The sequence below is a fragment of the Lipotes vexillifer genome, unplaced genomic scaffold (genome assembly GCF_000442215.2).
Source record: "Lipotes vexillifer unplaced genomic scaffold, Lipotes_vexillifer_v1.1 scaffold847, whole genome shotgun sequence".
NCBI classification, from domain to species: Eukaryota; Metazoa; Chordata; class Mammalia; order Artiodactyla; family Lipotidae; genus Lipotes; species Lipotes vexillifer.
This window is the reverse complement of record NW_006778821.1, coordinates 596117-613852: the sequence shown is the minus strand read 5'-3', so window position 1 is coordinate 613852 and position 17736 is coordinate 596117. Positions and strand designations below refer to the sequence as shown.

The window sequence follows — 17736 nt, the reverse complement described above, 5'->3', positions numbered from 1 at the left end:
TTAATTCTCCTCTTACATTAGTACATTGTACAGATAAGTACGCTGCAATGTGGAGAGGTTGGGTAATGACCAATATCACTAGGTTCTTTTTTTTTTTTTTTTTAACATCTTTATTGGGGTATAATTGCTTTACAATGGTGTGTTAGTTTCTGCTTTATAACAGAGTGAGTCAGTTATACATATATATATGTTCCCATATCTCTTCCCTCTTTGTCTCCCTCCCTCCCACCCTCCCTATCCCACCCCTCCAGACAGCCACAAAGAACCGAGCCGGTTTCCCTGTGCCATGCGGCTGCTTCCCACTGGCTATCTACCTTACGTTTGTTAGTATATATATGTCCATGTCTCTCTCTCGCCCTAACACACCTCACCCTTCCCCCTCCCCGAATGTTGGAGTTTTTAATGTTGTTTGGCCTGAGGTGTCCCAGCACTGGAGCCTACAGGCTGTTGTGTGGGGCCAGGTCTTGATGAGAAAATGGCGTCCTCCATGAAGGCTCACGCCAATGAGTACATCCCAGAACTACTGCTACCAGTGTCTTTGTCCTTGCAGTGAGCCACAGCTGCCCCCTCCCACCCCCGCCTCTGCAGGAGACCCTGCAGTACTAGCAGGTACATCTGGCCCAGTCTCTTATGAGGTCACTGCTTTTTCCCCTGTGTCCTGGTGAGCATGAGACCTTGTGTGTGCCTTCCAAGAGTGGAGTTTCTGTTTCCCCCCAAGCCCTGTGGAATCCCTGTGATCAAACCCCACTGGCCTTCAAATCTAGATTCTCTGGGGGCTCCTCCTCCCATTGTCAGACCCCCCCAGCTGGGGAGCCTGATGTGGGACTCAGAACTTTCACTCCTGTGGGAGAACCTCTGTTGTATAATTATTTTCCAGTTTGTGGTTCACCCATCAAGTGGGTATAGGATTTCACTGTGCCCCTTCTACCATCTTGTGGCTTTTTCTTTGTCTTTGGATGTAGGGTATCTTTTGGGGTAGGTTCCAGTGTTTGTTTTTTTTAATTTATTTTTGCTGCGTTTGGTCTTCGTTGCTGCGTGTGGGCTTTCTCTAGTTTCAGGCGGGGGTTACTCTTTGTTGTGGTGCGCGGGCTTCTCATTGAGGGGGCTTCTCGTTGCGGAGCACAGGCTTTATTAGTTGCGGCATGTGGGCTCAGTAGTTGTGGCTCATGGGCTCTAGAGCACAGGCTCAGTAGTTGTGGCACACGGGCTTAGTTGCTCTGTGGCATGTGGGATCTTCCTGGACCAGGGCTCGAACCCCTGTCCCCTGCACTGGCAGGCGGATTCGTAACCACTGCGCCACCAGGGAAGTCCCTCCAGCATATTTTTTGTTGATGGTTGTTCAGCAGTTAGTTGAGATTTTGGTGTTTTTGCAAGAAGGGGTGAGCTCATGTTCCCCTACTCTGCCATCTTGTCTCCATTGACCATGTTTGTTTTGTAACTTTTAAACTAGGGCTGTAAGTGAGTTACATACCACTATTACCATATTAAAGAATCCAAGTTTGACTATATTTTCCATAGCAGTGAGTTTTACACTGCCTTATGTTTTTATGATGTTAATTATCATCCTTTTATATTTAGCCCTCAGTATCTGCAGGGAACTGGTTGCAAGACTTGCTGGGGACACCAAAATCTGTGGATGCTCATGTCCCATTGTCAGCCCTCTGTATCTGTGGGTTCCACATCCAAGGATCCTCCAGTTGTACACAAAGTACGTGGTCCACGGTTGGTTGACTTTGTGGATGCAGAACCCGTGGATATGGAGGGCTGACTGTACTCCCACTCCGAGAACTTCCTGTAACGCTTCTCGTAAAGCATGTCTAGTGATGATGAATTTTCTCAGCTTTCGTTATTTAGGGAAAGTATTTATCCCTCCTTTATTTCTGAAGGGGAGCTTCACTGGGTGTAGAATTTCTTGGTTGACAGTTTTCCCCCCAATATTTTTTTTTTTAAGATTTTTTTTTCATGTGGACCATTTTTAAAGTCTTTATTGAATTTGTTACAATATTGCTTCTGTTTTATGTTTTGGCTTTATGGCTGTGAGGTATGCGGAATCTTAGCTCCCCAACCAGGGATCGAGCCCACACCCCCTGAGTTGGAAGGCAGAGTCTTAACCCCTGGACTGCCAGGGAAGTCACCCTCCCCCCCACCCCGAGTATTTTGAATATGTCCTACCATTCTCCTCTAGTCTGAAAAATTTCCATTACGAAATCCACTGATAGTCTTATGGAGGTTCCCTTGTATGTAACTTCTCTCTTTTCTCTTGATGCTTTCAAAATTCTTTGACTTTGACTTTTGAAAATTTAATTATGATATATCCTGGTGTAGCCCTATTTGGGTTCAACCTATTTGGGATCCTTTGGGTCTTTTGGATCTGGATGTCTAGTTCTCAACCCAGGTTTGGGAAGTTTTCAGCCATTATTGACTTAAATACACTTTTTGTCCCTTTTCTCCTTCTGGAATTCCAAAAACTTGAATATTCTTCTTTGTGTACCATAAGTCCCTTAGGCTCCCTTCAATCTTCTTTCATTATTTTTCCTTTTTGTTCCTCTGACTGGATAATTTCAAATGTCCTGTTTTCCAGGATTCTGATTCTTCTGCATGGTTGAGTCTGCTTTTGAAGCTCTCTCTTTTTTTCTTCTTAATTTATTTTAGGCTGCATTGGGTCTTTGTTGCTGTGCGCAGACTTCCTCTAGCTGTGGCGAGTGGGGGCTACTCTTCGATGTGGTGCGCGGGCTTCTCATCGTGGTGGCTTCTCTTTGTCGGGGAGCACGGGCTGTAGGTGCGTGGGCTTCAGTAGCTGTGGCACACGGGCTTCAGTAGTTGTGGCTCGCGGGCTCTAGAGCACAGGCTCAGTAGTTGTGGCTCACGGGCTTAGTTGCTCCACAGCATGTGGGATATTCCCAGACCAGGGCTCGGACCTGTGTCCCCTGCATTGGCAGGCGGATTCTCAACCACTGCACCACCAGGGAAGTCCGAAGCTCTCTCTTGAATTCTTTGGTTCAGTTATTCTGTTCTTCAGCTCTATGATTTTTTTCATGGTTTATATTTCTTTGTTGAACTCATTTTGTTTACTTCTCTAATTTCATTTAGTTGTCTGTTCTTGTAGCTCACGAAACCTCTTGAAGATGATTATTCTGAATTCTTTGAAACTTCATAGCTCTCCATTTCCTTAGGGTCAGTTATTGGCCCTTTATTACTTACCTTTGGTGGTATCATACATACTTGCTTTTTCATGATCCTTGATTCTTTATACCAGTGTCTGCTCATTTGAATAAGTGATCTCTTTTTCCAGACTTTCAGGTTTACTTTGGCAGAGACAATTCTTCACCAGTCAGCTCTGTTTAGGTTTCTGGACATGTCTGCTGGTAACATCCTTGGGCAGGTGGAGCCCGTTATTAGGGTCAGTTTGGTCAAGGCATCTGTTGGAGCTCTGAGGTTAGCGGTGGGGGCGTGCCACTTGCTGAGAGCAGCTGGATAGGACTGCTATCTTGGTTCCCTGCCCAAATGTAGCTGTAGGATGGGCTTCATGACTGTCTGGATTCTGGTCAGGCTTACTAAATGCTTTGTACTGGGTACTACTATACCCAGCAGTAGGTGGGGCTATGAATTAGCTTCCCTGCCCTGGCAAAGCAGCAGGACGGGACCCAGGGCCTGCGTGGCTCATTGTCTGGGGACTCAAATCAGGCAAGAGTGTGCACTGAATATTTTGGTTAGGTGAGGCCACCAGTTTTCCTTTGCAGACAGAGAAAGCCATGGGCTGTACTCTATTCAAGCACCACCGTAAGCATGGCTGTTAGATGGGCGATGCAGCTTCCTGTGTGTTAGGGTTAGGTTCCTTGGTCAGGTGGTCTGAAGGTAGTATTCAGTAATAAGTGAGGTTGTGAATCAGTTTCCCTTCCTGGGCACAGCAGGAAAAACACCTCAAATGCCACTAATGCTCTTTGTTGGTGGCCTTGAGTCAAGCCAACTCATGCCGCAAGTTGCCTGGCTGAACAGGGCCAGTTTGTTTGCCCTGGCAGCCATCAGCTCTGCCCACCCTCCTCTCAGCTTAAGAGTTGCTGGGTTACACAGCTTCCAGGTGTTCTCACAAACCCTTCCTATCAGATGCGGGCCACACTCCACAGTGCCTAGGGCTATAACTTGGGCACCTGCCTGGGTGGCACTGGGAGGGCCCACTTCAGGCAGCTCTCAAATTTTCCCAAACAGGCTTTCTGGTCTGGAAGGGCCAGGAGCCTCAGTCTGTAGTGGGTGGGACCATGTATCACCTCCCCTGCCCGGGTGTAACAGGGGAGATCTCCAGAGGGAGAACACAAAGCTGGCATCCCTGGCCTATGTTCCCCGAGGGCCTCTCTATAGGCCTCTAGATGTATGCCGAGCCTGAAGCCTGCCCTTAAGGTTGATGATCCAGCGCAAAAAATGAGGCCTCTTCCACAGAAACTGGGGGTGTGTTTCAGTCTGCTGTCTGTGCAATGCCCCAGGGGTGGTAGCCCACCAAGAACTGTTAGAGTCGCATGGGACCCAGGAATTCCAGCCCCTCTGGTCACCAGAGCCAGGCCATCAAGGGCTCTCCCTGGGTGGCAACTGCCAAGTCCAGGTCACCAGATGTAAAAATCCAGGGCATCAGATGAGGGTTGGAATCGCTTATCCTTATTTCTTCACCATGCTCATGTTGGGGGGGCTTCGGGAAGGCGGGTGTGAGGGGTGAAAACAAGGGCAGATAGTGGGACACTGGAAATACTCTTTTGTCCTTGCAAAGACAAATTAGAATCCTCTGGGGGTGGTCTTGGACACTTTTTAGGAAATGTGGCTCATGCAGAGTCTCAGCCCATCTGGAAATACATACACTGCCATTTTGCTTAGGTTTTCAAAATCTCATTGCCAAGCCATTTCTGACTGATTCCTCTAGGAAGGTATTTAGGTTTTATAGCCACTAGTTGAACTCGAATTTCTCAGCTATCTTCAGGACAGTTTGGAGTGTGGGCCAATCAACTTCCCCATACAGAACAGTGCTGCTCCTGTGGGTCTGTAGTTTGACATGGAATTTTCTTTAGCCATGCTCACACCTCCCTGCTTGGGTTTTGTTTTTTGTCTTTTTTTTTCCAGCAAGCACAGTGTGGCCTGGATCTTCGACACATCACCGTAGTGGAGCTGGTAGGTGTGTTCCCGACCCTCATTGGCAGGATAGGAGCAAAGATTATGCCTCCAGCCCTAGCTCTGCAGCTCAGGTAGGGGGAAGTTCTGTTCTTAAGTGTTAATACCTATAAAAGTGCTTTTTTCTGATCAGGTTCCCTGATTTCTCTCTATTCATTCTTGATTCCAGGCGACCTTCAACCTTTAATTACTTTTATTCTGGGAGTATTATAACAATATTAATTGGCTTGTGGCTGCTTGTCCAAATACATGATGCAGTGGGTAATTACCAGGGTTCCTTCCCCCTCCAGGTGTTTTTGCTTTGTCTTTGTTTGTTTTCCCTTGGTGGGAGTGGGATGGGAAGGGGACAAAATGCAAAAAGGACTTAAGCAATCCTTGGTCTTCTTAAAGAGGGCAGGCCTCCAATTTAGCCTTTCCAGGCTTGGCCTCTTTTTCCCCCATGCTTCCAGGGCACTTGTCCATAGTCCCATTTTAGCAACTTTTGGTAACACTTAAAAAGCCAGAATCGTGGTGTTCAGACTCTGAGTAATGGTGCATTAAAAAAAGCAGAATTCAACAGCCAAAAGGTAATTTCAGAGCAACCCAAATTTTTTTTTTTTTTTTTTTTTTTTTTTTTGGTGGTACGCGGGCCTCTCACTGTTGTGGCCTCTCCCGTTGCGGAGCACAGGCTCCGGACGCGCAGGCTCAGCGGCCATGGCTCACGGGCCCAGCCGCTCCGCGGCATGTGGGATCTTCCCGGACCGGGACACGAACCCGTGTCCCCTGCATCGGCAGGCGGGACTCTCAACCACTGCACCACCAGGGAAGCCCATAATCTTTGTTTTAGTCTATTTTGTCTGATATAAGAATGGTGATCCAGCTTACTTTTGGTTTCCATTTGCATAGAATATATTTTTCCATTCCTTCACTTTGTGTGTGTCTTTACATCTGAAGTGAGTCCCTTGTAGGCAGCATATAGATAGGTGTTTTTTTTTTTTTAATCCATTCAGCTACTCTTTCTTTTGATTAGAGGATTTAGTCCACTTAAATTATTGATAGGTAGATACTTACTGCCATCTTGTTAATTGTTTCTTGGCTGTTTTATAGTTCCTGTGTTACGTTCTTCTCTATTCTCTTCCTGTGTGATTTGATGAATTTAGTGGTATGCGTAGATTCCTTTCTCATTATCTTTCGTGTATCTATTATAGGTTTCTGGTTTGTGGTCACCATGAAGCTTACATGTAACTTATCAACTTAAAATGGACCATTATAAATATAACAACTTAAGTTTGAAGGCATTCCAAAGCTCCAGACACGTTTTGTTTTTGATGTCACATTTTATATCTTTTAATCCTGTGTATGCATCCCTTAAGCAGTTATTGTAGTTATTTTACCACTTTTGTCTTTTAACCGTTATATTAGCTTTATAAATCCACTACTTTTACTAATATATCTACCTTTAAACTTAAAAATCTTTTTATTTTAACCATTTTTAAATTGAAGTAGTTAATTGACAATTCTGTTAGTTTGAGGTGTACGACAGTCATACGGTTATACGTATATATACGTATTCTTTTTCAGATTCTTTTCCATTATAGGTTATTATAAGATATTGAATACGGTACCCTGTGCTGTACAGTAGGTCCTTGTTGTTTCTATCTATTTTATATATAGTAGTGTGTGTGTGTTGATCCAAAACTCCTAATTTCTCCCCCTCCTCCCCACCCCCTACTATCCCCTTTGGTAACCATAAGTTTGTTTTCTATGTCTGTGAGTCTATTTCTGTTTTGTAAAAATAAGTTCATTTATATCATTTTTTAAGATTCTACATATAAGTGATGTCATATGATATCTGTCCACCTTTGTCTTTCTTCACTTAATATGATAATTTCTAAGTCCATCCATGTTGCTGCAAATGGCATTATTTCATTCTTTTTTATGGCTGAGTAATATTCCATTGTATATATGTACCACATCTTCTTCATCCATTCCTCTGTTCATGGACACTTAGGTTGCTTCCATGTCTTGGCTATTGTAAATAGTGCTGCAGTGAACATTGGGGTGCATGTATCTTTTTGAATTATGGTTTCCTCTGGGTATATGCCCAGGAGTGGGATTGCTAGGTCATATGGTAGTTCTATTTTTAGTTTTTTAAGGAACTTCCATACTGTTCTCCATAGTGGCTGTACCAGTTCACATTCCCACCAACAGTGCAAGAGGGTTCCCTTTTCTCTACACCCTCTCCAGCATTTATTGTTCGTAGATTTTTGATGATGGCCTTTTTGGCTGGTGTGAGGTGATATCTCAATGTAGTCTTGATTTGCACTTCTCTGATAAGTAGTGATGGTGATTATCGTTTCAGGTCCTTTTTGGCCATTTGTATGTTTCTTTGGAGAAATGTCTCTTTAGATCTTCTGCCCATTTTTTGATTGAGCTGTTTGGGTTTTTTTGATATAGAGCTTCATGAGATATTTGTATATTTTGGAAGTTAAGCCCTTGTTGGTCACTTCTTTTGCAAATATTTTCTCCCATTCTGTGGGTGTCTTTTCATTTTGTTTATGGTTCCCTTTGCTGTGCAGAAACTTTTAAGTTTAATTAAGTCCTATTCGTTTGTTTTTGTTTTTATTCTCATTACTCTAGGAGGTGCATCATAAAAGATATTGCTGTGATTTATGTCAAAGAGTGAGTGTTCCACCTATATGTTAGTCTAAGAGTTTTAAAGTATCTGGCCTTACATTTAGGTCTTTGATCCATTTTGAGTTTATTTCTGTGTATGGTGTTACAGGATGTTCTAATTTCATTCTCTTGCATGTGGCTGACCAGTTTTCCCAGCACCACTGTTGAAGAGACTGTCTTTTCTCCATTGTATATTCTTGCCTCCTTTGTCAGATATTAACTGACCATAGGTGCATGGGTTTATCTCTGGGCTCTCTATCCTGTTCCATTGATCTATATTTCTGTTTTTGCATCAGTACCATACTGTTTTGATGACCACAGCTTTATACTGTAGTCTGAAGTCAGGGAGCCTGACTTCTCCAGCTCCGTTTTTCTTTCTCAAGATTGCTTTGGCTGTTCGAGGTCTTCTATGTCTCTGTACAAATTTTAAGATTTTTTTTTGGTTCTAATTCTGTGAAAAATGCCACTGGTAATTTGATAGGGATTGCATTGAATCTGTAGTTTGCCTTGGGTAGTATAGTCATTTTGACAGTATCGATTCTTCTTATCCAAGAACATGGTATATCCTTCCATCCGTTTGTGTCATCTTCGGTTTCTTTCATCAGCGTCTTAAGTTTTCGGAGTACAGGTCTATTTCTTCCTAGGTATTTTATTCTTCTTGATGTGGTGGTAAATAGGATTGTTTCCTTGATTTCTCTTTCTGATCTTTTGTTGTCAGTGTATAGGGATGCAAGAGATTTCTGTGTATTGAGTATCCTGCAACTTTACTGGATTCATTGATGAGCTCTAGTAGTTTTCTGGTAGAATCTTTAGGATTCTCTCTCTCTATATATCGTGTCATCTGCAAACAGTGACAGTTTTACTTCTTCTTTTCCAGTGTGGACTCCTTGTATTTCTTCTCTGATTGCTGTGGCTAGGACCTCCAAAACTGTTGAATGAAAGTGGTGACAGTGCACACATCCTTGTCTTGTTCCTGATCTTCGAGGAAATGTTTTCAGCTTTTCACTGTTGAGAATGATGTTAACTGTAGGTTTGTCATACATGGCCTTTTATAATGTTGAAGTGTGTTTCCTCTGTGCCCCCTTTCTGGAGAGATTTTTATCATAAATGGGTGTTGAATTTTGTCAAAAGCTTTTTCTGCATCTATTGAGACGATCATATGGTTTTTGTTTTTGAGTTTGTCAGTGTGGTGTATCACACTGATTTGCAGATGTGAAAGAATCCCTGCATCCCTGAGATAAACCCCACTTGATCATGGTGTATGATCGTTTTAATATATTGTTGGATTCAGTTTGCTAGTATTTTGTTGATGATTTTTCCGTCCATGTTCATCAGTGATATTGGCTTGTAACTTTCTTTTTTTGTGGTATCTTTGTCTAGTTTTTGTATCAGGGTGATGGTGGCCTCATAGAATGGGCTTGGGAGTGTTCCTTCCTCTGCAAATTTTGGAATAGTTTCAGAAGAATTAGGTGACAGAATTCGCCTGTGAAGCCATCTGGTCCTGGACTTTTGTTTGGAAGTTTTAAAATCACTGTTTCGATTTCAGTACTTGTGATCGCTCTATTCATATTTTCTATTTCTTCTTGGTTCAGTCTTGGAAGCTTGTACCTTTCTAAGAAATTGTCCATTTCTTCTAGGTTGTCCATTTTATTGGCATATAGTTGCTTGTAGTAGTCTCTTATGATCCTTTGTATTTCTGTGGTGTCCATTGTAACTTCTCCGTTTTCATTTCTAATTTTATTGATTCCAGTCCTCTCGCTTTTGTCCTTCATGAGTTTTGCTAAAGGTTTATCAATTTTGTTTATGTTTTCAAAGAGTCAGCTTTTTAGTTTTATCTTTTCTGTTGTTTTCTTCATCTCTATTTCATTGATTTCTGCTCTGATCTTTCTTTCCTTCTACTAATTTTGGGTTTTGTTTGTTCTTCTTCTAGTTGCTTTAGTCTCTTAGACTGTCGTCATTTCTTTTCATTTTTTATTCTGTTCCATGACAGTGATTTCCACCATTCTGTCTTCCAGCTCACTTATTCGTTCTTCTGCCTCAATGATTCTGCTATTGATTTCTTCTAGTGTATTTTTCATTCCAGTTATTGTATTGTTCATCTGTTTGTTCTTTAAATCTTCTAGCTCTTTGTTAAACATCTCTTGTATCTTCTTGATCTGTGCCTCCATTCTTTCTTCCGAGATCTTGGATCATCTTTACTGTCATTTTCTTTTTCAGGTAGGTTGCCAATCTACAGTTATTTACTTGTTCTTGTGGGTTTTTATCTTGTTCATTTCTCTGCCATCTCATTTTTTATAGCTTTCTGTGTTTGTGGTCTCCTTTCCACTGGCTGCAGGATCGTAGCTCCTTCGTACTTCTGGTGCCTTTTCCCTTTGCTTCTGGTGGGTGAGTTTGGTCCTGGGGCTTGTACAGGCTTCCTGCTGTGAGGGACTGGTGCCTGCACACTGGGGGGTGGGGGTGGAGGTGGGTCTTGTCCCTCTGTGGGGAAGAGCCATGTCAAGGGGTGTGGTTTTTGGTGGCTGTTGGCTGAGGAAGACTTTCGGCAGCCTCTCTGCTGATGGGTAGCACTGTGTTCCCCCTCTGCTGGTTTGTTTGGCCTGAGGCGTCCCAGCACTGGAGCCTGAAGGCTGTTGAGAGGGGCCAGGTCCTGATGCCAAAATTGCAACCTCTAGGAGAGCTCATGCTGACAGTGTTCTCTGGAGCCTTTGCCACCAGTATCCTTGGTCCCCCCCTGCCCCTGCAGTGAGCCACAGCTGATCCCCGCCTCCCCAGGAGACCCTCCAAGACTTGTAGGTAGGTACAGCCCAGGCTTATATGGAGTTCCTGCTTTCTGCTGGGTCGCAGCACACGTGAAACCTTGTGGGTGCCCTCCAAGGGTGGAGTCTGTTTTTCCCAGTCCTGTGGAGCTACTGCACTCAAGCCCCACTGGCCTTCAAAGCCAAACGCGCTGGGGCTTCTTCTTCCTGACGTCAGACCCTCAACCTGGGGGGCCTGATGTAGGGCTCAGGACTCTCACGTTTTTTGGGAGAAACTCTGCAATATAATTATTTTCCAGTTTGTGGGTCACCCACCTGGCGGGTATGGGATTTGATTATGTCGCAAAACCACCCCTGTTACTGTTCAGTTGTCATTTCTTCGTTGTCTTTGAATGTAAAATATCTTTTTTGGTAGGTTCCAGTGTTTTTCTGTTGATGGTTGTTCAGCAGTTGTGATTTTGGTGTTTTCATGAGATGAGGTGAGCTTAAAGTTTTCTCCGGAGTTATGCCTAGGAGTGGGATTGTAAGATCATATGGTAACTCTATTTTTAGCTTCTTACGAACCTCCGTACTGTTTTACATAGTGGCTGCACCGATTTACATTCCCACCAACAGTGTAGCGGGGTTCCTTTTTCTCCATACCCTGTCCAGCATTTATTATTTGTAGACTTTTTTTTTTTTTTGAGAAAATAATATTCCTATTTATTTTACTTAGTATAACTGGAGAATGCTGGCCATTATCATTTGCATTTCTTCATACTGTTCATCTTCAATACATTTGATATTTTAAGAACTTTGCTAAATCATGGCCTAGGAGTTTTATAGATTATAAGGTACAACTGACATACAATGAACTGTACATACTTAAAGCATAGTGTGATAAGGTTTGACATATGTATACACCCATAAAACCATCACCACAATTAGACAGTGAATGTGTCTACAATCTCCCCAAAATTTGTAGACTTTTTTTAAAATACAAATTTATTTATTTATTTATTTATGGCTGTGTTGGGTCTTCGTTTCTGTGCAAGGGCTTTCTCTAGTTGCGGCGAGCGGGGGCACTCTTCATTGCGGTGCGTGGGCCTCTCACTATCGCGGCCTCTCGTTGCGGAGCACAGGCTCAGTAGTTGTGGCTCACGGGCCCAGTTGCTCCGTGGCATGTGGCATCCTCCCAGACCAGGGCTCGAACCCGTGTCCCCTGCATCGGCAGGCAGGTTTTCAACCACTGCTCCACCAGGGAAGCCCTGTAGACTTTTTAATGATGGCTATTCTGACTGGTGTGAGAACTCCTTTGTAGATTTCATTTGCATTTCTCTAATAATTAGCGATCCTGATCATCTTTTCATGTGTCTGTTGGCCATCTGTATGACTTCTTTGGAGAGTTGTCTATTTAGGTATGCTGCCCATTGGGTAGGGATAGTGGGTTGTCTTTTTTTGATAATGTGTTGTATGAGGTGTTTGTATATTTTGGATATTAACCTTTCGTCAGTCGCATTGTTTGTAAATATTTTCTCCCAGTCCATAAGTTGTCTTTTCATTTTGTTTGCGGTTTTCACTGCTGTGCAAAAGGTTTTGTTTAATTAGGTGCTATTTGGTTATGTTTATTTCCATCACTCTAGGAGACAAATCCAAAAACGTATTGCTGTGATTTATGTCACAGTGTTTTCCCTAGGAGTATTCTCCCTAGTGTTCTCCTCTAGGGGTTTTATAGGATTTGTTCTTACATTTGAGTCTTTAATCCATTTTGAGTTTATTTTTGTATGTGGTGGTAGAAAATGTTCTAATTTTCCTGTCTTACGTGTAGCAGTATGGTTTTCCCAGCACCATTTACTGAAGAGCCTGTCTTTGCTCCATTGTATATTCTTGCCTTCTTTATCATAGTATACCTACCTTTTAACAGTGAGATTTATACTGTGATATTTTTTCTTATTACTAATGAGTGCCCTTTTCAGCTTAAAGAAGTCCCTTTAACATTTCTTATAAGGCTGGTTTATTGGTGGCCTTCCCCTTAGCTTTTGCTTCTCTGGAAAACTCTTCATCTCTCCAATTCTGAACGATTTTGTTGGGTAGTATAATATATTCTTGGTTATAAGCTTTTATCTTTCAGGAGAATAAATAAATTGTTTCACTCCCTCTGGCCTGCTACGTTTCTGCTGAAAAATGTGATATTTTTAATGGGATTCTCTTGTATGTAACATGCTGTTTTTCCTCATTAGAGTCTCTCCATGACTTTAAGCTTTTTATATTTTAATTACAATGTGTCTTGGTATGGGTTTGTTTAGGTTCCTCTTTGTTGGAACTCTCTTGGCTTCCTGGATCTGGATGTCTGTTTTTCTCCCCAGGTTAGGGAAGGTTTCAGCTGTTACTTATTAAAATAAGTTTTCTGCTTCTTTGTCTGTTCTCCTGCCAGGATCCCTATACTGTGAATGTTAGTGTGCTTGATGGTGTCCCATAAATCTCTTACGTTATCTTAATGAGAAAACACATTCTTTTTTCTTGTAGTTCTCTGGGTGAGTTCCACTGCCTTGTCTTTGAGTTTGCCAGTACTTTCCAGTGCTTCACCTGCCCTTGAACCCCTCTAGTGTATTTTTCACTATAGTTACTGTATTCTTCAGCTCTGTGACTTCTCTTTGGTGCTTTTTTATACTTTCTATCTCTTTGAAGTTCACCATGTTCACCCATTCTTCTGAGTTTGGTGAGCATCTTTATAGCCATTACTTTTAACTCTTTATCAGGTAAATTACCTATCTTTGTTTCGTTACGTTTTTTTCCTGAGGTTTTTCTGTTCTTTCATTTCCTTTGTCCATTATAGGTCACTACAAGATATTCAATATAGTTCCTTGTGCTATACAGTAGGTCCCTTTTTATCTATTTAACTTGATATGCATTTATTTTGCTGAGAGTGAATTGGTAATAGAAAGACATCTCATTGCATTAGGAATTGTAATTAGCTATCCCTTGACTGTCATATCCTGGAACTTGAGGTTGGCTTAGCATGGTTGCATTGTTTGGAAAGATGTGGTGGACTTGTAGACCCAGGGCCGGTTTCATGGGTGCGTGACCTGTGCAGGCACACAGGTCCCACACTGAAAAGGGTCTTGTGTTTGGTTTAGTGGTGTGCTGTCACCAGCTTGACCTTCTTAATTTTTTTTTTGGGTGGGGGGCCCTGAATTTTGGCCTGAGATTTTATTTAGCTTAAGTTTTTTTTTTTAACAATCGCCTTATCATTTTACATTTTAATTTTATTGGCGTATAGTTGATTTACAATGTTATGTTAGTTTCAGGTGTACAGCAAAGTGATTCAGTTTTATGTGTGTGTGTGTGTGTGTGTGTGTGTGTGTGTGTGTGTGTATACTCTCACAGAGGTTATCAGAGAATATTCAGTAGAGTTCCCTGTGCTATACAGTAGGTCCTTGTTGGTTATCTTACATGTTTATCTATTTTATATATAGAAGAACATATTAGTCTGTTTCTTCATTTTACTTGGCTCTCTGTTGGTTTCTATGCATTAGAATATGCAACAGCCGCTTCTGGTCTTGAAGGAGTGGCCTCAGGTAGGAGATGAAACTTATTATTCAACTCTGCCCTAAACTCTTGTCTCTCAGACCTCTGTGATTGTCTATATAGCTTATTGTATTTTTAATAGCTCCCAGAGTTTCAGGGTGCGCCAAGACCTTTTAGTGCTCCAGTGGAGAGGATCAGTCAGCACCGAGATTCAGGCTGATTGGAAGGCAGACCCTCAGGCAGCAGCTTAGCAAGTAGACGCAGTCCTGAGGGTCTGCAAGGATAAGGCCTGCTGGCCACTGGAACCAGGCGAGAGAGAGAGATGTAAGGTGCTGCTGGATTTAGCAAGGCAGGAGGAATGCAAGATGATGTCTCTGCTAGATGGGACGTAAAGGTGGCGACCTGCTGCAAAGAGATCAGAGATGGTTTCTGCTGGCTTTAGCAAGGTGGAGGGAGAGTTTGAAAATTGCTTCCACTGGCACACCCCTGCCCCTCACTCTGATGCTTTAAGGTTATTAAATGAGCCTGTTCACATAAAGTGTGGGTACTTTTCAAACGGATGCTTCTGCGCTGTGTCTTGGGGGTGTTTGAGTTTGCGACAGCCCAGCAGATCTTGTGGGTGTGAGCCCCATTGGTTTTCAAAGTGAGATATTTTGGGGTTTGTCTCTCAGGCCTGGGTCTTAAAAGCTGGACTGCCTGATGTGGGATTGGAACCCTTTGCTCCTCAGGGAGAAACTCCAGGTTTCCAGTTCCCTCCACATGGGTGGGGGCAGTGACTGGGGCTGGATGTCTTGCTAGGTTTTGGGACAAGATTGTGTCTCAGCCCCTTCTACCCACTTCGCTGTGATTTCCTTCTCACTTGCCTGATACGCAAGAGTCGCTATCCTAGTTTTTCGCTTTCTGGTAGAGAATACTGTTCCAGACGTAGTTCCGTATGTAGATTTGGTGTGTCCATGGGAGGAGGGGGGTTGTATTTTTTTTGTCTAGTTCTCTAGAAGATTCTCCAGGAGTTCATTTCAGTCTGACTGACAGACATTTGTGTAACGCTGAACTGTTGCTGGTACCACCCCTCATCCATCGGGTGTCTATCCATCCTCCGAATTTCTGTGGTCTCTTAGCCATGGCGGATGCATTTCTGTACCTGTTGGTAGCCTGCTGCTCTGACCACTCATCTCCTCTCATGGCAGTTTTCCCTCATAATATTTTGTTAGTCAGGGCACAAGGCTCACGGGAGGAACGCGTGTGGTAGATGGTGGCACCATGGGGCGGGGGGCGGTTTTCTATCCTGACTTAAGTACTGGGCCACACCCCACACTCCAGGTCCTTTCCCACAGGTTCCAGCCACCACAATGTTGCATAGCCTTTTTTTCCCCTCCAGACTTGCCTATTTCTGTTTTCCGGGGTCACCCCTGCCCTAGGACTTCCCCCTTCTCCCCTTGCCTCCAAACTCTAAATATTCCTCTTCTTAAAGAGGCAGAGAAGATTAGTTCTCCATTCTCACCTCACTTTCACGCTTTACGTTTACATGTTCCAAAACTCAATGCACTTCTTGAGGTGCGGTCCCCTCTCTTCTTACCACAAGAAACCAGTGCAGACACTGTAACGCTTTTTATCGCTACTCACTAGAAGTGGATTAGCAATTTAGTTTCCCACTGGAATAAGAAAGTATTCCCATCTTCCTTGAAACTCCCTCATAAAAGGCACAAAAGAAAGTGTCTTCTCCAGATTTTGTTGTTCAGTTTAGCTGAGTGTGCTCTTTTTTCCCTTGGGCTCAGCTTATCTGTTTGTTTGCTTTCTCTGGCTGTTTTCATCTAAACATGGTACTGAAATATTCTTTTTTTACAGTTTAAATTCTAATGGGGGGTAGAATAGAAAAAATAACAGGCCATTGACAGCACTTCAAATGCTTTTTGAAATTGAGGTATAAAAAAAAATTATAATTAACCAAGTCCTTCAGCCCAAGGTGAAGAGCCAGTTCGATTCCCTCTATGCAGTTGTGAGCTGGATGGGCCAGAACTACAACGTTTGGGACGTCATTTCAGTCAGCTTCACCTAGGCCAGCGTTTCTCAACCTTGGCACTATTGACATTTGGGGCCTGATCATTCTTTGGTGGGGAAAGGGCTGGTCTGTGCATTGTAGGATGTTTGTTAGGCAGCAGCCCTGGCCTCCAACCGCTAGAGGCCAGTAGCACCCCCCCTGCCATTGTGAACACCAAAACTTGTGTCCAGACAGAGCCAAATGTTGATAACCAGTGACTCTAGTGGGTATGGGGTTGTGCAAACCTAGTCTGCGAATGGGGGTTGACTCCAGTTTAATACAGAAAAATTCTGTTAGCATTGTTGTGCATGCCTTGGAGCACCTATTGGTACATAGCACCACTGCAGGTCTAAAGTCTTCCTGGCCACTAGACTCTAAAGCCATGCTACTCAACCTGTCACGTGCACACCAGTCTTCGGTGGATCTTACTCATCATATAGATTCTAATCCAGTAGGTTTGAGTAGCAAGGGTCTAAAAGGTAATTCAGTCCTTTGTGGTAGTAAGCCTTTCTCTGCACACAGTGTCATTCTAGGACTCTAGTGGGTCCACCAGGGCCCTCGGGGAGCCCATTGTGACCTAGGCTTCTCTTTTCCTTGCCCTAGGCTGTTGCTGAGAATCCCACTCTACTCCTTCAGTATGGTGCTAGTGGATAAGCACGGCATGGACAGGGAGCGCTATGTCTCCCTGGTGACGCCTGCGGCCCTCTTCACCTTGATCGACACTTTCCCCTTGAGAAAAGAGGAGATGGTCCTGCAAGCTGAAATGGGCCAGACCTGCAACACCTGATGTGACGGGTCCTCTCTCGGCAGTTCCCCTTCTCTTTCTAGATCCGTGCTATGCACACAGGAAGGCCTGAAAAATATCCTTGATGTACAGATTTTTATTTGTAATTTTTAAAGTCTATTTTATTATAAGCTTTCTTTGCACTTAAAATATTAACACTGCTTTTTGTACTTTGAAGTATTCCAAAAAAATATGAATGATACTGACTCTCTTAACTCCATGGCTGGTTAATTTGGTAGAGAAAATAGGACCTACAACCATACACATGCTTTCAATGCCTTTTCTACAGTGTGACACGTATCTATCTTGTTTTTCATATAAAACTTACTTATTAATAAAATAGTTGGGAGCAAATTTACTAAAACTCATTTTCTTTTTCAAGCACTAGCCATACTGGCTCACTGTGGTCACGGGTTTTAGGACTGTGATTCTTGGCGTTTGTTTTAGGAATGGGAACATGAGTCTTGTCAGGAGGAGCTCAGTTGAGCTGGGAGGGCTGAACATGGAAGGGTCAGAGGAGCCAATTAAAGCAACAAGCCAAAAATGAATGAAAGAGGTAAGAATTTAATCACTTACTGGGAGGGTGTAACCGAGAAGCTAAAACTGGAAGTTCCATTGTATATTATTTCTCCATCCTGTATTTTCTCCAGTGGACCAGTTAAAGGTCACGAGGATCACCAAAGACATGGGGTTGTTACACTGTCGAGGGAGACCCAGCTGTGGCAGTTTGATGCACCCTGGGGTCATGGAAGGGCGAGGGTCTAGGAGTGGAAAAGTACTGGATACTGAATCAGTGGGGAAAAGTGTCTTCAGATTCCCCTCTTCCTCCTATAAGGTCCCAGCAC

The 17736-nt window shown here is 43.2% G+C and overlaps 1 protein-coding gene across 1 annotated transcript in view; it reads left to right on the top strand.

Annotated features, from left to right (window-relative positions):
* The window catches only part of SRPX (sushi repeat containing protein X-linked), a 103210-nt gene extending 85961 nt beyond the window's left edge, over positions 1–17249 (top strand). Inside the window, exons 9-10 of the mRNA XM_007451974.1 lie at positions 5104–5225; positions 16711–17249. Coding sequence (XP_007452036.1) covers positions 5104–5225; positions 16711–16894 — 306 coding nt within the window. The 3' untranslated portion in view covers positions 16895–17249. The remainder of the gene's footprint in view (positions 1–5103; positions 5226–16710) is intronic.
* Positions 17250–17736: the final 487 nt, after the last annotated feature.